The sequence below is a fragment of the Sinocyclocheilus rhinocerous genome, unplaced genomic scaffold, assembly GCF_001515625.1.
Source record: "Sinocyclocheilus rhinocerous isolate Xijiao unplaced genomic scaffold, SAMN03320098_v1.1 scaffold55, whole genome shotgun sequence".
NCBI lineage: Eukaryota > Metazoa > Chordata > Actinopteri > Cypriniformes > Cyprinidae > Sinocyclocheilus > Sinocyclocheilus rhinocerous.
In genome coordinates this window covers 976298-995248 of record NW_015647461.1, presented here as the reverse complement: position 1 = coordinate 995248, position 18951 = coordinate 976298, and the positions used below count along the sequence as shown (strand labels likewise).

At 35.9% G+C, this 18951-nt stretch overlaps 2 protein-coding genes across 3 annotated transcripts in view; both read left to right on the top strand.

The window, feature by feature from the left end:
* LOC107709173 (disks large homolog 1-like) overlaps positions 1 to 6833 on the top strand; it is a 150847-nt gene extending 144014 nt beyond the window's left edge. Inside the window, 7 exon segments of the mRNA XM_016513585.1 lie at positions 1622 to 1663; positions 2610 to 2660; positions 2799 to 2900; positions 2990 to 3162; positions 3310 to 3419; positions 3516 to 3607; positions 6195 to 6833. Coding sequence (XP_016369071.1) covers positions 1622 to 1663; positions 2610 to 2660; positions 2799 to 2900; positions 2990 to 3162; positions 3310 to 3419; positions 3516 to 3607; positions 6195 to 6301 — 677 coding nt within the window. The 3' untranslated portion in view covers positions 6302 to 6833.
* Positions 6834 to 8891: 2058 nt separating this feature from the next.
* On the top strand, positions 8892 to 17746 carry LOC107709202 (melanotransferrin-like). 2 transcript variants are annotated; one of them, XM_016513639.1, is made up of 17 exons: positions 8892 to 9000; positions 9274 to 9438; positions 9619 to 9773; positions 10385 to 10484; positions 10796 to 10981; positions 11060 to 11210; positions 11331 to 11398; positions 11921 to 12105; positions 12234 to 12396; positions 12533 to 12684; positions 13010 to 13106; positions 13554 to 13748; positions 13945 to 14098; positions 14214 to 14281; positions 16307 to 16494; positions 16568 to 16760; positions 16877 to 17746. In XM_016513639.1, the coding sequence occupies exons 2-17, from the start codon at positions 9390 to 9392 to the stop codon at positions 16942 to 16944; spliced, it is 2172 nt and encodes a 723-aa protein (XP_016369125.1). In that variant the 5' UTR covers positions 8892 to 9000; positions 9274 to 9389; the 3' UTR covers positions 16945 to 17746. The 2 variants fall into 2 exon arrangements, with proteins under 2 accessions (XP_016369125.1, XP_016369126.1); XM_016513640.1 differs by lacking the exon at positions 9274 to 9438 and having other exon boundaries at positions 8892 to 9165.
* Positions 17747 to 18951: the final 1205 nt, after the last annotated feature.

Here is an 18951-nt window from a genome sequence, read left to right as displayed (position 1 = left end):
AAACGTAACCACATTGGAATTTTGCATACATCGAAATAGATTTGTTAGTTTCTTTGGATTGTTGTGACAGTTAACCAACATCAGAGAACTGTGAACATGCAAATTATAACGTTAACTCAAAATCTCAGGGGATGCTTGAAGTCAATATATTACTTCTAAGGGTTTTGGCTAACAAAAGCCCCTGGGAACCCTGGGTTTAGGGCTTTGAACAAATGCCTAACCCAAAGTATTAAATGTTGGTGTGTAACTCACATCTTTTCCTTTACTTATTCCCCCCACTAAGCAATTGGACATGTTATTTTTATCCTGGTGAATGACAAAATTGTCAGGAAAAACAATCTCAGGGCTTGGGGAGTGGGCTCTTTTAACTTGCCAGTAAGCAACCACCTAGCCTAGCAACTGTGTGGCAATGCCTTGGAAACCATCCACAACACCTTAGCATTGGAGCGAGTTTCGCACCATTCTATTTTCTTCTGAATATGTAAAAATGTAGTTACTGCTGTAATTTTGCTTTGGGAGATGAGTTTGATATGTGCTTTTGGGGACAAATGCAAATAATGCCATAGTCAGAAAGTCATTTAACGCACGTTCTGTTTGATGTTGACACTGAGATACACACTCCCTTCGGTACTTGGTCAAATCAAAAATGCTAAAACAATATGAAGGGAAAAAAGCAGATAATTAAAAAAATATTTTTGGGGGTCTGTAATATTTTAAATGTTTTTGAAAGAATTATTGTATCAGTACTGCATTTATTTGCTCAAAAATACAGTATTTTTTATATATTATATACATTTTTATATATAATATTTTTATATAATATATTATGTAATTTATTTCTACATTTCAGCAGTCCAGATTTCAGTGTCATTTGATCCTTCAGAAATCATTCTAATATGCTGATTTGGTTCCAAGGAAAGATTTCTTATTATAAATGTTAAAAACAAATATCTGCTTAATATTTTTGTGGAAACAGGTATTTTTTTTTTTTTTGAGGAATGGAAAGTATGAACACCATTTTTTTAAATTATTTTCCAACATAAATGTCTTTACTGTCATTTGTAATTGATTTTAATATATCCTTTTATCCTTGCTGAATAAAGGTATTATTTCTAAAATAAAATATAAACAAAACAAATTACCCTAAACTTTTGAACGTTTGGTAGTGTGAAAACAGTCACAACAGAACATGAGGGGGTTGAGGTCAGCATGGTTGATATAATGGAAAGTTATGTACAATCTTCCATGATTCCTGGATGTTTAGTATTTGTGTCCTCTCTTAGACTTCTAGACTTCTTTTAGGTGGTGGAGTGGAGCCCCTCTGTCCATCAATGTTCACCGCACCATGACTGTGTTAAGAGAGTTTCTTACATGCATTCAAGAGGGTATTAGATGATTTGAAATGTTTCATACTGATAAAACTACCAAACTCATTTTGTACAAGCAATTTTGTGATAAACCGAGCAAAATAAGATCAGCTTCAAAGCCTCAAGAGTCACGTCCTGCACAGGTTCTTAACGCTGCCATCTGCTGGTGACTGCTCTTAGTATTGTGTTTGTTATATTCCTGCAAAGCTTGTTTTTGTGTATGTGGTGTTCATTTTCCCTTTTTATGGTTTCAGAGCATGTAACTTCTAATGCCAGCGATAGTGAAAGTAGTTACCGTAAGTTTGTGTTCCCCTTTATTTCCTTTCATCACGTTGTTTCATCACATCTTTTTAAACTTCATCAGTTTGAGTATTTAATTCCCTTTGTTCCCTCAGCTTTGCTTTGTGTTATATGCACACACAAAATTGAAAGATGTGTACTATTCAAGACCAACATTTTACGCAAAAATTGTTTATTTCCTTAACTCCTTTCTGCTGTCTGTTGTTCTGTTGTTGGTGTTTCTTTGTTTGAATATGGCACTTATCACATGCTGTGTGGTATGGGCGTTTGGTATCGGGGCATTTTAACGAGTACGAGTACGAGTACAGGAGACCAGTATCGGGCCCGATACCGATACCAGTATCGGTATCGGTGCATCCCTAATTTTAATATTTCAAATAAAGAAATATTTTAATCTTAAAATAGGTTGTTTAAAAATGCAGCAGCAAAAGCCGAGATAATTACAACGCACTATTGATTTAACCAACATAAGCTCACTTTACTCTACTATGCTTTATAGTTCATAAGCTAGTTATATGATTTGCCATACATGGTAGTTTCAGGTAATAAAACAGGTGCTGGTTATATGTGTACCTTGCTTAGTGATCATACACAGAATATTATGGCCTGGAATATTACCTTCAAATAACATGTCACAGTCATTTGAACAGCCTGTGTCTTTCAACAGTTTTGTAACTGGCCTGTCATTCACATCGAGTGGTCTGAAAAACCTCTTGAACTTTGTTAATGCCACATGGCTCTTAAATCTCATTTGAACAGTGAGTGAAAATTAGAGACTACTGTTCAAAACAAAAGCATGTAAGCATAGGGTAACCAAGTAATATATTTGAAATGTAAATGAATAGCAATGAATGCAAAAGAAATGCATTTGAACACTCAACATCAGATTTACACAGTACATAATAATTTGTGAACTTATATCAGTGTTTCTGTCTCTATTAGGTGGACAGGAAGAGTATGTCCTCTCATATGAGACAGTCACGCAACAAGAAGGTGAGTGTCTTTCATTATGGCTTTCTTATATTATGGTACATTGGTTCATATATCTTCATTTTACTGTGTTGGTGTGTAATGCTGCTTGACTGATTGATTGTAAAGGACCCATTGTAAGGTTGTTATTATGGTTTACAGTGAGTTATGCTCGTCCGGTGATTATCCTTGGACCCATGAAAGACCGGATCAATGATGATCTAATCTCGGAGTTCCCGGACAAGTTTGGATCATGTGTTCCCCGTGAGTACATAACCATGGTTTTATCATTTCTTCTGCAGAATTTCATACCGTCTGCATTGTTTTTATGGTCGTTTCTGTTCTTTGACCAGACACGACTAGACCAAAGCGAGACTACGAGGTTGATGGCAGAGACTACCATTTTGTTATTTCACGGGAACAAATGGAAAAAGACATTCAAGATCACAAGTTCATCGAGGCCGGCCAATATAACAACCACCTCTACGGGACAAGCGTGCAGTCAGTGCGAGAGGTTGCAGAAAAGGTGAACGAGTTCAACTTGTTAGGAAGTAATAAAGAAAATTATGGCAGTGATAAAAAAGTAATCATGCTGACCTTCAGATTTGCATTGTGCAGATTTGCAATTTTTCTCATTTCTCACATGACGATCTGTTTTTCATTGTTCTTTAAGGGCAAGCACTGCATCCTGGATGTCTCGGGCAATGCCATCAAACGACTCCAGTTAGCACAGCTCTACCCCATTGCGGTGTTCGTGAAACCCAAATCAGTGGAGAATATTTTGTATGTTATTTTTACTGTCAAACACACAATAAATGCTACAGCTTGATTATTTTTGACTTATTGGCACTAGTAATGTGTCCTCTGTGTCCTTCGCAGAGAGATGAATAAAAGATTGATGGAGGAGCAAGGCATGAAGACCTATGACAGAGCCATGAAACTGGAGCAGGAATTCCTAGAGCACTTCACCGGTGAGAACAGTAGAGTAAACCTATATCCCAATCAGCTGTGACCTTTCTGCTTAGTCATTTTCACATATACCTGTCCTGCAACGAAGCCGTACTCTGCATTTAAACTCTATTTTGATATCTAAACAAATTTTATATTGTTTAGAGTCATCATCTCTCATTCCAAACCCGTACAACTTTCATCTGTGTAACATAATAGAACATTTTTTTTTTTTGTCCATACAGTTAATAGGGTCCAAATTAACCCCTTAACTGTCACCCCCCATTTTTTAAAATAGGCATGCAGGTGCACTATCCAAACTTAAATTGTTGTAATTTATGAACACTTTGGAATACAGACATAAGGTTGGTCTCTTTTTAAAGAAGAAAATCAGCAGATTATTGCAAAAAAAATTAAAGTATCAAAAAGTTATGGTAGTTTAAATTTACTGTAAAGAAAATGCACTATATTAATTTTATTTTATATATAATAAATATTTTACATAACAGGTTTTACTCTAAAATTGGTATAAAATTAAAGCCTTATGTCTAAATAAGTTATGTTCCAAATTTGAAGTTGATATGAAAAAAATTGAGGTTCCTGTGAGATTTTATTTAGGGCGTTATACCACAAACAGCCACCGGGTGCCATCCAAACTCCATTGAATTTTTTGAAGTTGATATGAAACAAATTGAGGTTCCTGTGAGATTTTATTTAGGGCGTTATACCACAAACAGCCACCGGGTGCCATCCAAACTCACTGCATTTTTCTGTCACAAATGTCTAGATTTCTCTGTCGATATTACTTCTATCTCAAAATACCACCAAATATAGAATCCTGAGACTCAGACCTTTCCAATGATATGTTTTTTGTCAAGATTATAAAAAGGTTTGTTTCTAAAAGACCGTAATGAATTTTGTAATATGACACTTGACACTGCCCACTAAGGGGGAGGAGACCGCCAAAAGATTTTAAAGTACCATTTCCATGGTAACGCAATGTCTGATTTCAAAATAGTTTTCACAGGATGAATCTTGAGCTTCTAAACTTTCAAATGATATATGATTTATGATGATTACTAAAAGATTTGATAGAGAAAAAGGACAACAAAAAAAGAGCGCCAAGCGTCCCACAGGTGGGACGGTGACCGTTATTGGGCCCCAGCTGAATGTCATTACAGAGACAAAAAAATTAATTAATTAAAAAAAAAAAAACTTTTTTAATATTCATAGAGGTACTGATGGCAGAATTTTCATTTTTAGTTCAACTATTCCTTTAAGACTCAAAAACCATTATTTTTATATTTATCCCCCTGCCAATATTGACAAAAGCCAAGCTTACTGATTAGAATTTGATTAAAAAGCAATCATAATTTGCACAAAACCACTGCCATTCAAATCATAAATAAGGTTGTGGTCTTTAATAAAACATCACAAAAAGGTGGAGGATGTGCATATTTACTGTGTGGTTTTGTATCTCCTCGCAGCGAATAACCTTTTTTCCTCTTAAGCCAGAGGAAAGATTGCCTGGAGTATTTCCAGAAGATTTTCCTGGAGTTTGTGTCTTACTATATTATGTTTACTTTCAGTTAAGTTCAGTATTCAAAATGAATGAATGTTACATTTTCCAAAACAGAATATTAAAAGAGGAAGCAATCATTTTGAATAAAAAAGTGGGAACAGACCTTTGAAAACAAACTCACTGCAAATGACATTTGGTTTCTTTGTATTAGTGCTTACACAAAAGATTTTTGAGTTTTATACGGCTGCAACAATATAAACATGAAATGTAGCAACACCAGCTTAATTCGCATAGATTTCGCAATACACGTTGACCAGTAAAAAGTGCTGCTTGGTTTGGAAGTGATTTCTGTATGAGCTGTGCTTCATACATCATTACATTAATGACAGTGGGCAATGAATGTGAAAATTCTCCAAATTGTTGCTTATGTGTACTAATTTTTTATGTTTATTATATGATAGTTTGAAGTATTCCAAGGTGCCATTAGCAACTATTTGTATTTATTTTATTAAATATGACCAAATATTACTAAAGAGTGACAGCATTTGCTACCAGTGGCAAAAAAGTGGGAACAGACCTTTGAAAACAAACTCACTGCAAATGACATTTGGTTTCTTTGTATTAGTGCTTACACAAAAGATTTTTGAGTTTTATACGGCTGCAACAATACATGAAATGTAGCAACACCAGCTTAATTCGCATAGATTTCGCAATACACATTGACCAATAAAAAGTGCTGCTTGGTTTGGAAGTGATTTCTGTATGAGCTGTGCTTCATACATCATTACATTAATGACAGTGGGCAATGAACGTGAAAATTCTCCAAATTGTTGAATGTGTACCAATTTTTTATGTTTATTATATGATAGTTTGAAGTATTCCAAGGTGCCGTTAGCAACTATTTGTATTTATTTTATTATATATGACCAAATATTACTAAAGAGTGACAGCATTTGCTACCAGTGGCAAATCATTGTGGGCCGCCTGTATCCAGTCCCACGTTTCCGGAGAACTTTTTGAGAAATATTTTTTCCATTGAACAAGGAGATGTATGATACTTAATGATGTTCATCTAATCTTTCCTTCAGCCATTGTACAAGGGGACACATTAGAAGAGATCTACAACCAGGTTAAGCAGATCATCGAGGAGCAGTCTGGGCCGTTCATCTGGGTACCTGTCAAAGAGAAATTGTGAGATGGCTGGAGACAAATAAACCTTATTTTAGTATTTTTTTTTTAAATTTTCTTTCGGGGTTTTTTTTTTTGTACTAACCTGGCCTGCTTCTTGCATTGGCTTTTTGACCCCTGAGCATAGGAAATACATTTTCTTTGGATGGGCTTGGGGTCATGGTGGTCTCACGGCCACCTCTCTCTCTCTCATGCCTCTCTTTGAAACTGCTGTCTAGAACTCACATCCCAATCTCCGCATTTCATCCTCCGGTGGGAGGAGACATGCCTGACCAGCGACTTACTGGACAGATTATACGGTACAGATTCCTTAATGTTTAAGGGAGGTGACTTTCTCGAAGGAAAACCAATGAGTTAATGCATTATATACATTTTGGTTTGTTCTTTTTCCCATATATGATCAGACGTTAACGCTTTCGTGTCGGTCTCTGAAAAGACATAAAGCCACACTTTGCACGTTTTTGTATTAAGAGCATGTTTTGAATTATTCTTTTTTCAGTTAACATATGTTCTTACGTTTTTGAGCTACGTGAACTGCAGCCACCATATTACTTCTGTTTTCTCTCATTTATCTTGTAAAATCAAGCAGCCCACTAATGTTAAGCAGCTGATCTGTTTTGTCACAAGTGCACAAAGAGGACATAAACATTTGGCACAAAAGTTCTTCTTTTTATATTAAATGTCTATTTGTCTTAACAATCTGTGTACAATTCAAGGTGCAAATGGGAGTAGCTTTTAGTTGAGGTGAAAAGGAACAGCTTACAATTATCTTTCCAATCCAGGTGATGACATATTCTTACTTAAAGAAACCACAATGCAAATAAGAGAGAATAAATTGTAATGTATATTCAACCCTCAGTATACTGCCTATTTTGTTATAATAAAGTCTATATTGAGCTTTAATTAAACTCCACACCTATGGGAATTATTTTCTGTATAATGTCAAACATACACTCGTATGAATATGCGTGTATGTATATAAAAATAAATATAAATATATATATAAATATATATTTTCCTTTACTTTTACCACCATCACTTTTGTTGTTAATGGTTTGTTTTATGCAAAAACACTGACACACAGGACACATGGGCTGAATGGTGGTGTTCCATTTGCATCTGCTCAAACAATATGAAATAAAACTCAAGTTGGCAGTTTGTAGTCTTCTGCTCTCTCCTATGTAGTTATGCCATATTTACTTTTTCATGTGACGTGCATGATTTCTAAAAGCAATAGTCTTTGACACATTAAACATGAGCGAGAAGCGGAGGAGAGGGCTTCTCTTTCTGTTTTCACCTGGGATTGTGAAAATGTCAGAGTTAGCATGAACTGTAAACGTTAGAGGCTAGGAGCTTCTTGCCTCCATGTGTGTGAACTTGTCGACTGCCCATAGCTGAAGAGAGATTTGCTTTGCCACTCTCTAACACAAGCCTTTAACTCTCCGCCAGGGGGCGCGCTGACAACGTCCCCTTTCGTTCTTAAATTACTCGGAGATGATCGTTTTCTAAAAGATTGCTTCTCTAACTTGTCATCTTGGCTTTCTAACACATTTTTGACTAGATTATGTACATAATCTGCCAACTTGATTCATTCCATTTGTCAAAGGAGAACAGCTAATAAAAACTTTTTTCTCATGTACGTTTTTGTGTATCTATTTGTGTATGAAAAGGTAGGCTAAAACATTTCTTTAAAGTTTGACAAAAGTATTAGAGAGCAAAACGGTCTTCGATTCATGTAAATAATAAATAAATGTTACAGATGCTTCATCTTTTGAACAGTTATCCTAGGTTCTTCTTTTTAAAGAGATAGTTCACCCAAAATTGAAAATTGTCATCAATCTGTATACTTTACTTATTCTGTGGAACATAAAAGGATGATTTTCCCCCCCATACAGTAAGTAATTGCTAACCAAAACGGTTTGGTTACCATTCTTCAAAATTCTTCAGAGTGTCATCTTTTGTGTTGCGCACATTTTTGGCTGAACTATCACTTTAAGCAACACACCAAAAGAGCTGGAGAAAACACTAACACCATAAAGTGTGCTGCATTATTGTATTATTGTACTGTATTTGTCGTCGTTAAACATGTTTCCATCCTGTTGTAAAACAAGAAAAATCACAGTCACAATTCCCTGTTGGCATTACACCTCTAGGTAGCAGCTGAATAGATGTAACACTTTATGATGACAGTAAAATGATTATTAAAACGAATACAATGAAGTTTTACGTCAGACAAAATCAAAAAGTGTTTGAGTCTCTGAATAATTTCAATACTTAGTCAAGAAGTGTCTATCTCTATGGTTTTATAGATAGATATATTCTTATAGCCTATCCTGCATGGCTCGAAAACGTATTGTTTGGACAATTTTGGACACTTTAGGGGGAAGAAACTGAAACTGACCGCCAGAATGTGTCCAAACACCTTTTGTCTCCGTTTTGAACAAAATATCTAAACTACGTTTGATTGTCATTTGCTTCTTTTTCAAGGTTAAAAGTTATTTTTCCTGGGTCTAAGTGACACTGCCCTTGATTCAGAGCCTTTTTTTTTAAATTCCCTTATTGAAAAAGGTGGAGTTTCAAAGAATGAAAGACCACTCTGTGTGCACCTTGGACCTCCGCCCGTCTGTTGGACGTGTCGTCCTCATGTCTGGTCACATTATAGTCTATAAATCCTGAATTTGACTGCACGTATCTTTTATGATTAAGGTACCATTTCCCGTTTAGTTATGTCGAAGGGCTGAGTCGTGTTTTGGACTTTGCAACAGTCTCTCAGATATAAAGCTACAGTAACACACTAACATCTGCGCACTCTCGAGTCAGAGATGGACACCTGGGCTATTCTAAGCATTCTGCTTGCGGTCACGCATTACGGTAAGAATATGAGGTGAAAAGAGTTTTTGTAGCTCTGTCTTTATGTATTGTAGCTAACCTATACTGTAGGAAATGTTTTTAATTATGTAAGTATCTTTTATGATTAAGGTACCATTTCCCGTTTAGTTATGTCGAAGGGCTGAGTCGTGTTTTGGACTTTGCAACAGTCTCTCAGATATAAAGCTACAGTAACACACTAACATCTGCGCACTCTCGAGTCAGAGATGGACACCTGGGCTATTCTAAGCATTCTGCTTGCGGTCACGCATTACGGTAAGAATATGAGGTGAAAAGAGTTTTTGTAGCTCTGTCTTTATGTATTGTAGCTAGCCTATACTGTAGGAAATGTGTTTTTACTTATGTAAGCAACAGTATGAATCTGAGACTCTTTTGGAGATAAAGGTGTGGAAGGCTAAAAATAATGGTGATAATATTATAAATAACTTCGTCCAGTGTCAGGGCAGAGTACGATAAGATGGTGCACTATTTCTCCTGCGGAGGAGTCCAAATGTGAAGCAATGGCTCAGGCCTTCACCAGCGCTGCAATTCGACCAGCGCTACAGTGCGTCCTCGTCTCATCTAAAGCCGAATGCGCTCAAAAACTCACCGTAAGTCTGTCTATCCAGTCACCCAACCAGCTAACGGAAAACGTTCTCAGAACTTTGACTATCGTTCTGTCAAAGTTATGAATAAACGTTCTTCCAGTAATATTAATACAACATTCAGTCAGAGTTGTCTGGTCATTATTAATGTTCTCAATGTTTTTTTTAATATGATGGAAATGTGCATGTGCAAAATGAAATTTTACATGTGACAATTTTCTTTATATTTTTGCTTAAACATTAAAATTCTAAATTGTGTCACTTTTATAGAACAGAAAATGTCAAACTACCTGAAAAAAGTAAAAATAAAAATCATGTTCACATATTTATAATTTTCACATTGAAATTATTATTTTTTTAAATGTTTTAATACATTATTATTTTATGAGGGTTGTAGCATCACAGAAAAATCCAAGGTTCAGATTTAAAAAGCTTTTCTGCCACACAGAGAATTGATCACAAACATACGACAAATGATAATGTGTCCCTGCTCAGATAGTGTGCATTTGTAGTCTTTTGTCTGTTCATTTTATTTGCAGAAGTACACTAAACTAATCTTCGTCCCAGAAAATTTTCAATATTCAAGTTGCAATTGTGATCAATATTGCTTTTGACAGAAAAATGAAGTCGATGCCTTCTCAGCCAGTGCTAAAGAAATATATGACATTGGCAAGCAAGCCAGCTTCAAAATTGCAGCTGGAGAATCTGGAGCAGATGGTATGTTCTTCTTTTGGTGCTGTAGATACCGGATTATGCGAGTTGCAACTCTAAAATCTGCCCTTGAAATGGAAGGGCAGTGATTAAAGACATAAATGTCAACAGCAACATTAGATTGAATATTAACCGATTTACAATTTCTGTATCTGTATTGATTACATACTTTATTATAATTAAAAAAATGTAGTGAATGTCCATTATAAGTATATATGTTATGGACTATCCATTGTTTTATCTGGCAAAATTCTACTTTTAGAGCAACTAGTTAGTCAACAAAGTCTTAAAATTTGTTCTTCATCTAATGGCCACAGGGAAAGGAATAACATACTACGGTGTTGCTGTGGTGAAAAGGACAAATTCAGCTATCAACATCAACAGTCTGAAGGGGAAGAAGTCTTGTCACACTGGCAAGCACCGTACAGCTGGCTGGAACGTCCCTCTGGGGTATTTGATTGACAGTGGAATGATGTCAGTCATGGGCTGCAACATCCCTCAAGGTAGTCCATTGTTTATGGTGCAGCACATCTTAAATTGTCAGATGAAAAAGTATCTTGTGGCTTATCTTCATGTTTTAGGGGTTGCTGACTTCTTTAACGCCAGCTGTATCCCTGGGGCTAAAGATGACCCTGCGTCCCTGTGTCAGCTGTGTGTGGGAGATGGAACAGGAAAATATAAGTGTGATGAAAGCACTTCTGAGCAGTACTATGCATATAAAGGAGCATTCAGGTACCATATTTATTTAAACATTAAAATCATACCGTAGTGAAACATAGCTGGTGCAGTTACAGCTTTGATAATGAGAAATATTCTCAGTGTGTCACTTAACTGTTGTTTTGGGCTTCACAGGTGCTTGGTTGAGAATGCAGGTGATGTCGCCTTTGTGAAGCACACAACTGTAAGCGAGAATACAGATGGTAAATGTGTACTCCAGTGGTTCTCAACCAGGGAACTTCAGCAAACTTCCAAGGGGGACGCAGGATTACTTAAAAATATGTTATATTTAAATATATTAAATATATAATAATAATATAATTAATTCATTAATTAATATAATAATATAACTTATAGAAAGTATAATTATTCTGTCTTAATTAATGAAGATGCAACATGAAATCATACACACATATAAACATAAATATGTACAGTATATTTCCATGGCAGCAAATTATCAGATACATTTACAAATCAAAAATAATTCCTCGTTTCTGTTAATGATATAATATAGTTAATGTTATGGTTAGAGCTTCTATGCATAGCAAAGAGTATGTTAGTGATTATAAGAAAATAAAGTGAAAGTAAGCACACATGCGTTGTAGTTCTGATATGCTAAGTATACACAGTGATTATACAGGAAGTGTGGACAGTAAAGTTGGATAAGTGATAGATTATCATCTGTATATGAAGTTAATACTAAATCTTTTAACTTTGTGTCTCAGGTCAGGGTGATTTGTGGGCTGAAGGCTTGCACTCTGAGGACTATCAGCTCCTGTGTCGGGACGGCACCCGCAGTCCTGTCAGTGATTATGAGAAATGCCATCTGGCTCGAGTCCCATCGAGGGGGATTGTTGTCCGCACTGACGTCAGCAGTTCAGTGGTTTACAACATGTTACGTGAGGGACTGGTATGATCCTTTTTGAAATTGTAATTTATTAGGATTTTGAAACAGAGTAAAAACAAATTGTACATTTGGATTTCAATGTGACCGTTTCATTTAAGTGTGTGTGTGTGTGTGTGTGTGTTTCTCTTTAGCAAAAATCTGGGTTCTCCATGTTCTCCTCAGCTGGCTTTGAGGGGACAAACTTGTTGTTCAGCGACGCTTCAACCACATTTATCCAAGCAGGAAATGAAAACTATATCGAATGGATGGGCCGATACTATTACATACTGAGAGCTATGGACTGCACAGAGTCAGGTGTGAATCTTTGCATCTTCATCAAACAATCAAAAATTACAATTTGAAATGCAGCAAATTTACTATGCATGCTATTTACTTTTTTATATTGTACTCAAAATCTGTGTTTCTCTGTGATGGGTGTGTGTGTGTGTAGACGTTCCCTCTCACCTGCGCTGGTGTGTCCTGTCTCATGGAGAGCAGCAAAAATGTGCAGACATGGCTGTGGCTTTCAAAAGCAAAAATTTGATTCCTGATATTCAGTGTGTCTATGGCGCATCTGTGGAGGATTGTATGAAGAAAATACAAGTATGCCAATTAAGAGATATTTAAATACCAAACTCTCTTATTCATACCCGCTGACACCAAAACGATAGCTATAAAGACATATGTAATGATAACTATATCATCATATTATAAAGACAGATATAATGATAACTATATCATCATATATATCAAGCCCTTATACTCATAGTTTCCCTCACTGAAATCTGCAATACATCACAACAGTCAAGTTCAGAGACTAAAAATTCCATTCATTTTCACCATGGAGAAACAGATTTGTATAAACTCAAGGCTGCTGAAAAAGTGGGCGGTCACTGGGCTGTATTTAAATGAGACTCTTTTCCTCCAGAACAAGGAAGCTGATGCCATCACTCTTGACGGAGGTTACATCTACACAGCGGGGAAGAGTTCTGGTTTGATACCTGCTGTCGGGGAGAGCTACACAGGTTAGAGCCATACACTTTCAATGTACTTTGACTTTTGGACCATATGCTTTTTAATTTGAAATGGCTTCAATAAGATATGAAGTAAACATTTAAAATATGAAGAAAAAAAAAACATTTTAGGAAAAAAGACAGCATAGCAAAAAGTAACTAAAGACAATAGCAAAAACAAATTTGTAGAATTTAAAAAGGCAGTGAGAATATGATTATGCGATTCATTATATTAATAGATATGTATAGTTAATACACATTAATTAATTAGATTATTCAATTAATCATTATAAATGTATGAAATTACTTGAATTTAGTATAATGTGAACAGTTAAATGTGCTCACTAGGTGACTGTTCTTTGTTTGGGAAAGATTTTCAACAGTGCCTGATGAAACATCAGCTGTTTTATTCATAAATGATGATTCATTTTCACAAGCCACTGTGATTCTCTGTCTTAGGAGACACTGACGGAAGCATTTATTATGCTGTGGCTGTGCTGAGGAAGAGCAACAGAAACATCCAGAGATTCAGTGACCTCAAGAGCAAGCGTTCCTGTCACACAGGTTATGGAAGGACTGCAGGCTGGAACATTCCCATGGGTCTGCTAATAGAAAAAGGCATCATCAGACCGCAGACATGCCAAGTGGCCCAAGGTAGGACATGTACTGTAGTGCACACATACCATGGGTTCCTAAAATCTAAAACAACAGTGAAAAGCTTTCAGCTTTTTACTCAGAATGTCACTTGTAATTTTGTATCGGTTATTACAAAGCTACTGAAACAAAAGGCATATTGTTCTGCTATATAAATAGCAAAATCAGTGTAATGAGGGTGTGATTCTGCTTTTAGCTGCTGGGGAGTTCTTTGAATCAGCCTGTGTACCTGGAGCCAATCAGAAAGGTTTTCCCAGTAACCTATGTGAGCAGTGCATTGGAGACTCCAGTGGTCAGAACAAGTGTGAAAAAGGCAAGGACCTATACGACGGTTACGATGGAGCCTTCAGGTAATCCACTATACTGCAGAAAAGATCTGAAAGATTTGGTGCTAATTTGCATTTTACCAATTGAGTATTTGCATAACAACTAAATATTTATCATGGCCTCTGTTTATATTCTCAGGTGTCTTGTTGAAGGTCATGGTGATGTGGCCTTTGTCAAACATTCCACTGTATTCCAGAACACAGATGGTAAAAATATCTCTGTTGATTTAGGCCTTTAAACATCTTTATAGAGCTGTTCAGTCATGATGTCAATTTGTAGTCCAAACCAGAGAATTTGCCATGGATTCCCTCAGGATTGTACATTTTAATACATCTTATTTTTATAGCACCTTTTTATAGCACAAAATTTGTATACTTCACAGGTCAGAATATAAAGAATATTTTATAACAAAAAGTAAATAAAAAAGAAAAACAAACTATAAAATAAGACAACAGTGAAAACAATTAGCCGCCTTGGAATTAACAGGTTCTATCTGCATTCTGAGCAGTTTTGAGATATTGAGCTTCAAAGTTTTTGCATTCCGTAGACTTCTGTAGATAGAACCCTTTTTGTTTTCTTAAAAAAAGGCCCAAAATGTACACAGCTTACAAAAGAAACATCACATAATGTAAATAAGTTGTCACAGAATAAGATGTGAATAGCTCAGTTTTGAAACAAATGTCAGATAGAACCTTATAATTCCAAGACGACGAATTAAAAAAAATGGATATAGTTGTAATAATAATGATAGTAGTAATAATAATAATTGCTAATTGTTGTGGCAAAAACAATTATTAACAAATAGCATCACAGTGTAAGAGACAAGGAATCAAATTATATTTAAGGAAAGAAGTTTATTTTCCTTAAAGAGGTATGTTCACAATGTTTCAGCAGCTACCCTGAAACACAACAGACCTAAAATCACACTGAAAACAGACAGCCTTATTATACTGCTATCATCCCCCACTTCTTACAAGGTTTCCTTCTCTGTAAATTTCCACTTAACCCCGTAAACCAAACCTAGCTGTTTTCAGAAAAAACAATGGTCCTTCTAACCCCCTGGGCTTTTATTATCTTCACATCTGTGAGGTCAACAACCCCTCTGTCTTTCCTGCACTAAAGAGTTCAAAGGCTCTTTCTGATCATTTGTTTTTACTGTGTGTTTGTGTGCCTTCACACCCGTGAGGTCAAAGGTCTTTATTTATGACTAACCCCTCTGTCTTTCCTGATTAAATTACCTGCACTAAAGACTTCAAAGGCTCCCTGTTTTACTGTGTGATGTCTTTGTTGCATTTTAGGTGACATATGTATACATATTGAGAGAGGAACACAAGTTAAATCAAAAGGAAAAATAAAAAATAAATATAAAACCCCACACAATGTCTAAGAAAGTAAATAAGAAAGAGTAAAACATAAATTTTCCTACAACAATTCCTCCTCTTTATCATTCTCTGATAAACGATTTGGATTCATTAACATTAGTTTTGATTATAACAACTTAAAAAAACACGCTTGTTTCTAATTCTAAGCAAACTCATACATGATTATAATTGTTTCAAGTCATTTCATCACAGTTATACTCCTCATGTCTGACTTTCGTATACCTGATCATTCTTCACATTTCTGTGTAAATGTCATCACTCTCGTCACTCTCATAATCATCACATTTGTGTTCACTATCTATCGGATAAGCGGTCAGTTTTACTGCTTGTATGGGCGTCCCAGCCCTGACCAATCTCTGTACTGAGCTGGAAATATACATATTGAGAGAGGAACACAAGTTAAATCAAAAGGAAAAATAAAAAATAAATATAAAACCCCACACAATGTCTAAGAAAGTAAATAAGAAAGAGTAAAACATTAATTTTCCTACAACACTAAATAGACTAAATGTAATAATTAAAAGGTGATTTTAAAAGATATGTCATCACATGACCTTTCAAAAATGTGAATGGTTGGAAGTGGTCTATAATTTATATTTCTAATTTTTAGAATAGCAGTTTTTGATTTATGAGTAAAATTAGGTACTGTATGTGATGAAAACTACTACTCAAAAAAAAACAAAGGAAAAAATTCCAGAGAAAACCCATGGCTCAAAAATGCTCATTCTTTTCTGGGTTGAGGACTACAAACTGACAGTAAATTAATGCATTTTACATGCAGCAAGCAGACCATTACATCATGTGTAAAAGTCTCTAGTAGTTCTCTCATGTCAGAACTGTTATTTCCAGGAAACAATACAGATTCTTGGGCGGTACACCTGGATTCCCGTGAATTTCAGCTGCTTTGTTCTCAGGAGTCTCGTGCTGAAGTCACTCAGTACACTAAGTGCAACTTGGCCCATGTCCCTTCCCATGCCGTTATGATAAGACCCGATACCAACCACCACGTCATCTTTGGCCTCCTGGACAAAGCCCAGGTATGTAAATCCAAATGTCTTTTGAAAATGGAGTTGTCCTTGTTTGTATGACTTTTTGGTTTGCACCTTTCAGAATTTCTTTGGAGTTAATGCTGCCTCAGGCTTCAAGATGTTTGACTCCAAACCCTATGAGGGATCCGACCTGATTTTCAAGGATTCAACTATCACTTTAATTGGTGTAGGAGAGAGGAAGACGTATGAGGAATGGCTTGGCCAGAGCTACCTGGATGCCGTAATAGCCATGGAGTGTTCAGCTTCATCAACAGGTACGGCTCTCATCAATAGGTCTCTCTCTCTCTCTCTCTCTCTCTCTCTCTCTATATATATATATATATCCCTGAGAAATTTTAATAAGTCTTTTCACTTTGTGTTTCTCTTACAGTGTTTTCCTCATCCTCACTATTGCTGATGTCCATTGTGAGCCCCCTGGTGTCTCTGTTGGCTTTGTAGCGGGTCTGCCGCCACAGAAGTGTTCCCGGTGACTTCATCCCTTCTCGACTCTGATCTTCATACTCATGCCGCAATTTCTAGTATTTAGGTGATTCAAGTTCAAATCAAATCACTAAATCTAAAGCTACAATATGCTTAAGCAATAGCAATGCCTTTTATCTGTGATTGTAATGGTACATAGTACGTGCCTATAGTACGGTTGATAAGCTTTCTAAGTGGGTCTAGGGACATTTTGGGGACTGTCTTAAATTCAGAACTGCAAAGAGTTGGTTAAAGTCTTTTTTTTTTTAAACCAAGTTTAAACCAAAGCTGGTTTGTTATTATGACCATTTGTATTATTTCTACTCTGAAATTGCTGAGGGCAATAGCCATATCAGTGCATATGCTTTGCCTGTTACATATTTATTGCACAATGTTTATTGCAGCTTTTAAAACCGACATTTTATTATGTTATGAACTACTTGAAGGCACATGCCATATCAGGGAATATGCTGTGTCTAGCATTTTCCTCTTTGCTGATTTTTGCAATTAGTATCGTGCAGTTGAATGCAGCATGCACTGGAGTTGTACTACTGAAAGGTTATTTTCCTCTCGCATTCAAACTGATTCGTGCTTGCTTAAATCAACAACATACTGTGATAATGCAATTAAAATCCAAAATATTTTTTGACCAATCTAATAAGTAGTCATTGAGATGAAATAAGTTTTTGAGCTGTTATAAACTCAGCAATGCTTTCATATCAGGGGGAGGAGGAGTATTTCATTTCAATGCTTGTTCAGTCTGTTTTGTTATGGGATTACAATTCTGCCACAATTCTGCACGCGAAAGATCATATTTTGAGCGCGCAAAAGTGCGAAAAATATATGATCAGAATATCAACTTGCATAATTATGCATGCACTGTATTTTTCCTCTTCTGCTGTCGAGGTAATGCAAGAAATGTTGTGATTGGTTGTCAAGGCAGCCAATCAGAATTTAGCAGCCTCGGTCTCTGATTGGCTGGAATTATGGCACATTGTAACGCTGGGTTGTGTTGAGCATGCGAGCTGTTGGCATTTAGCGAGCACAGAGGGTGGGCATCAGGTGAGCAAGCTAGTGAAACGTTGCACGCGCAAAAGAGAAGGTCTGCACACATCCAAAAACTTATTTTAAATGCAAAATTGATTTTCGTGCGTTCGAAATACTTTCTTCTTTGCGAGACAAACATTTTCTCCACAAAACTCAGTTCGCGCGCGTGCAAAACGCACTTTTGCGTGCTCAAAATATGATCTTTCGCGCGCAGAATTGTGGCAGAATTGTAATCCCATATTTTGTTGCCACATTGTCCATTACAAGCATTTAGTTAGTATTGTTGCAATGCCAGTGTTAAATTTCTTTTACTAAACAATGTTCTCAAACTCTATTAGCAAGGCAACAATTTGGTTGCCTTTCTCTGTGAAACTTAAATTCCAAAAATGATACATACAGATCATGTGAATGTGGTGAAACTACACTATGAGATAAATAAGCAGAAATACTGTTCATTAAAACATTCAAAAAGTGTTTTTTTTTTTTTTTTTCAAAATTAAATTCTGAGCGCATGGGGCTTAATAAGAATCTTTTGCATAAAACCCACAATTGTGCTCCAGCTGATGTTTTACACATTGTTTAACACAGTGTCACTAAATTGCTTTCTTGCTTTATGGTGTGTTTCTTTGAGAGATTTATTTTTATTTGTTCAGATACCATATCAGTGTATATGTGCTGACACATGAATGTCCTACATTAATGTCTGCTTTGTCTTGCAATTTCTTAATGAAATGATTGAGATATAACTAATATTTAGTTGCCAGGCCAGTGCGTCTGCTCAAGTATTACAGTATATTGTCACTTATTTTAAATAAACAAGCATCTTAAGATTTGTGTTGTTGTTCATCACTGCTGCATAATGATTTAATGATTGGCAGGCAAATGATAAAACATGTTTATTACTTATTATTGACTGAAGAGGATTGCATTTTCATCGGT

What these genes read in the sequence shown, in the direction of transcription:
- LOC107709202 (XM_016513639.1), top strand. Translation starts at nt 9,390, where the DNA reads ATGGACACCTGGGCTATTCTAAGCATTCTGCTTGCGGTCACGCATTAC. An exon ending in TGTCGGGGAGAGCTACACAG is followed by an intron (nt 13,107 to 13,553) that starts GTTAGAGCCATA and finishes TCTCTGTCTTAG; the next exon opens with GAGACACTGACGGAAGCATT. An exon ending in GTGTTCAGCTTCATCAACAG is followed by an intron (nt 16,761 to 16,876) that starts GTACGGCTCTCA and finishes TTTCTCTTACAG; the next exon opens with TGTTTTCCTCATCCTCACTA.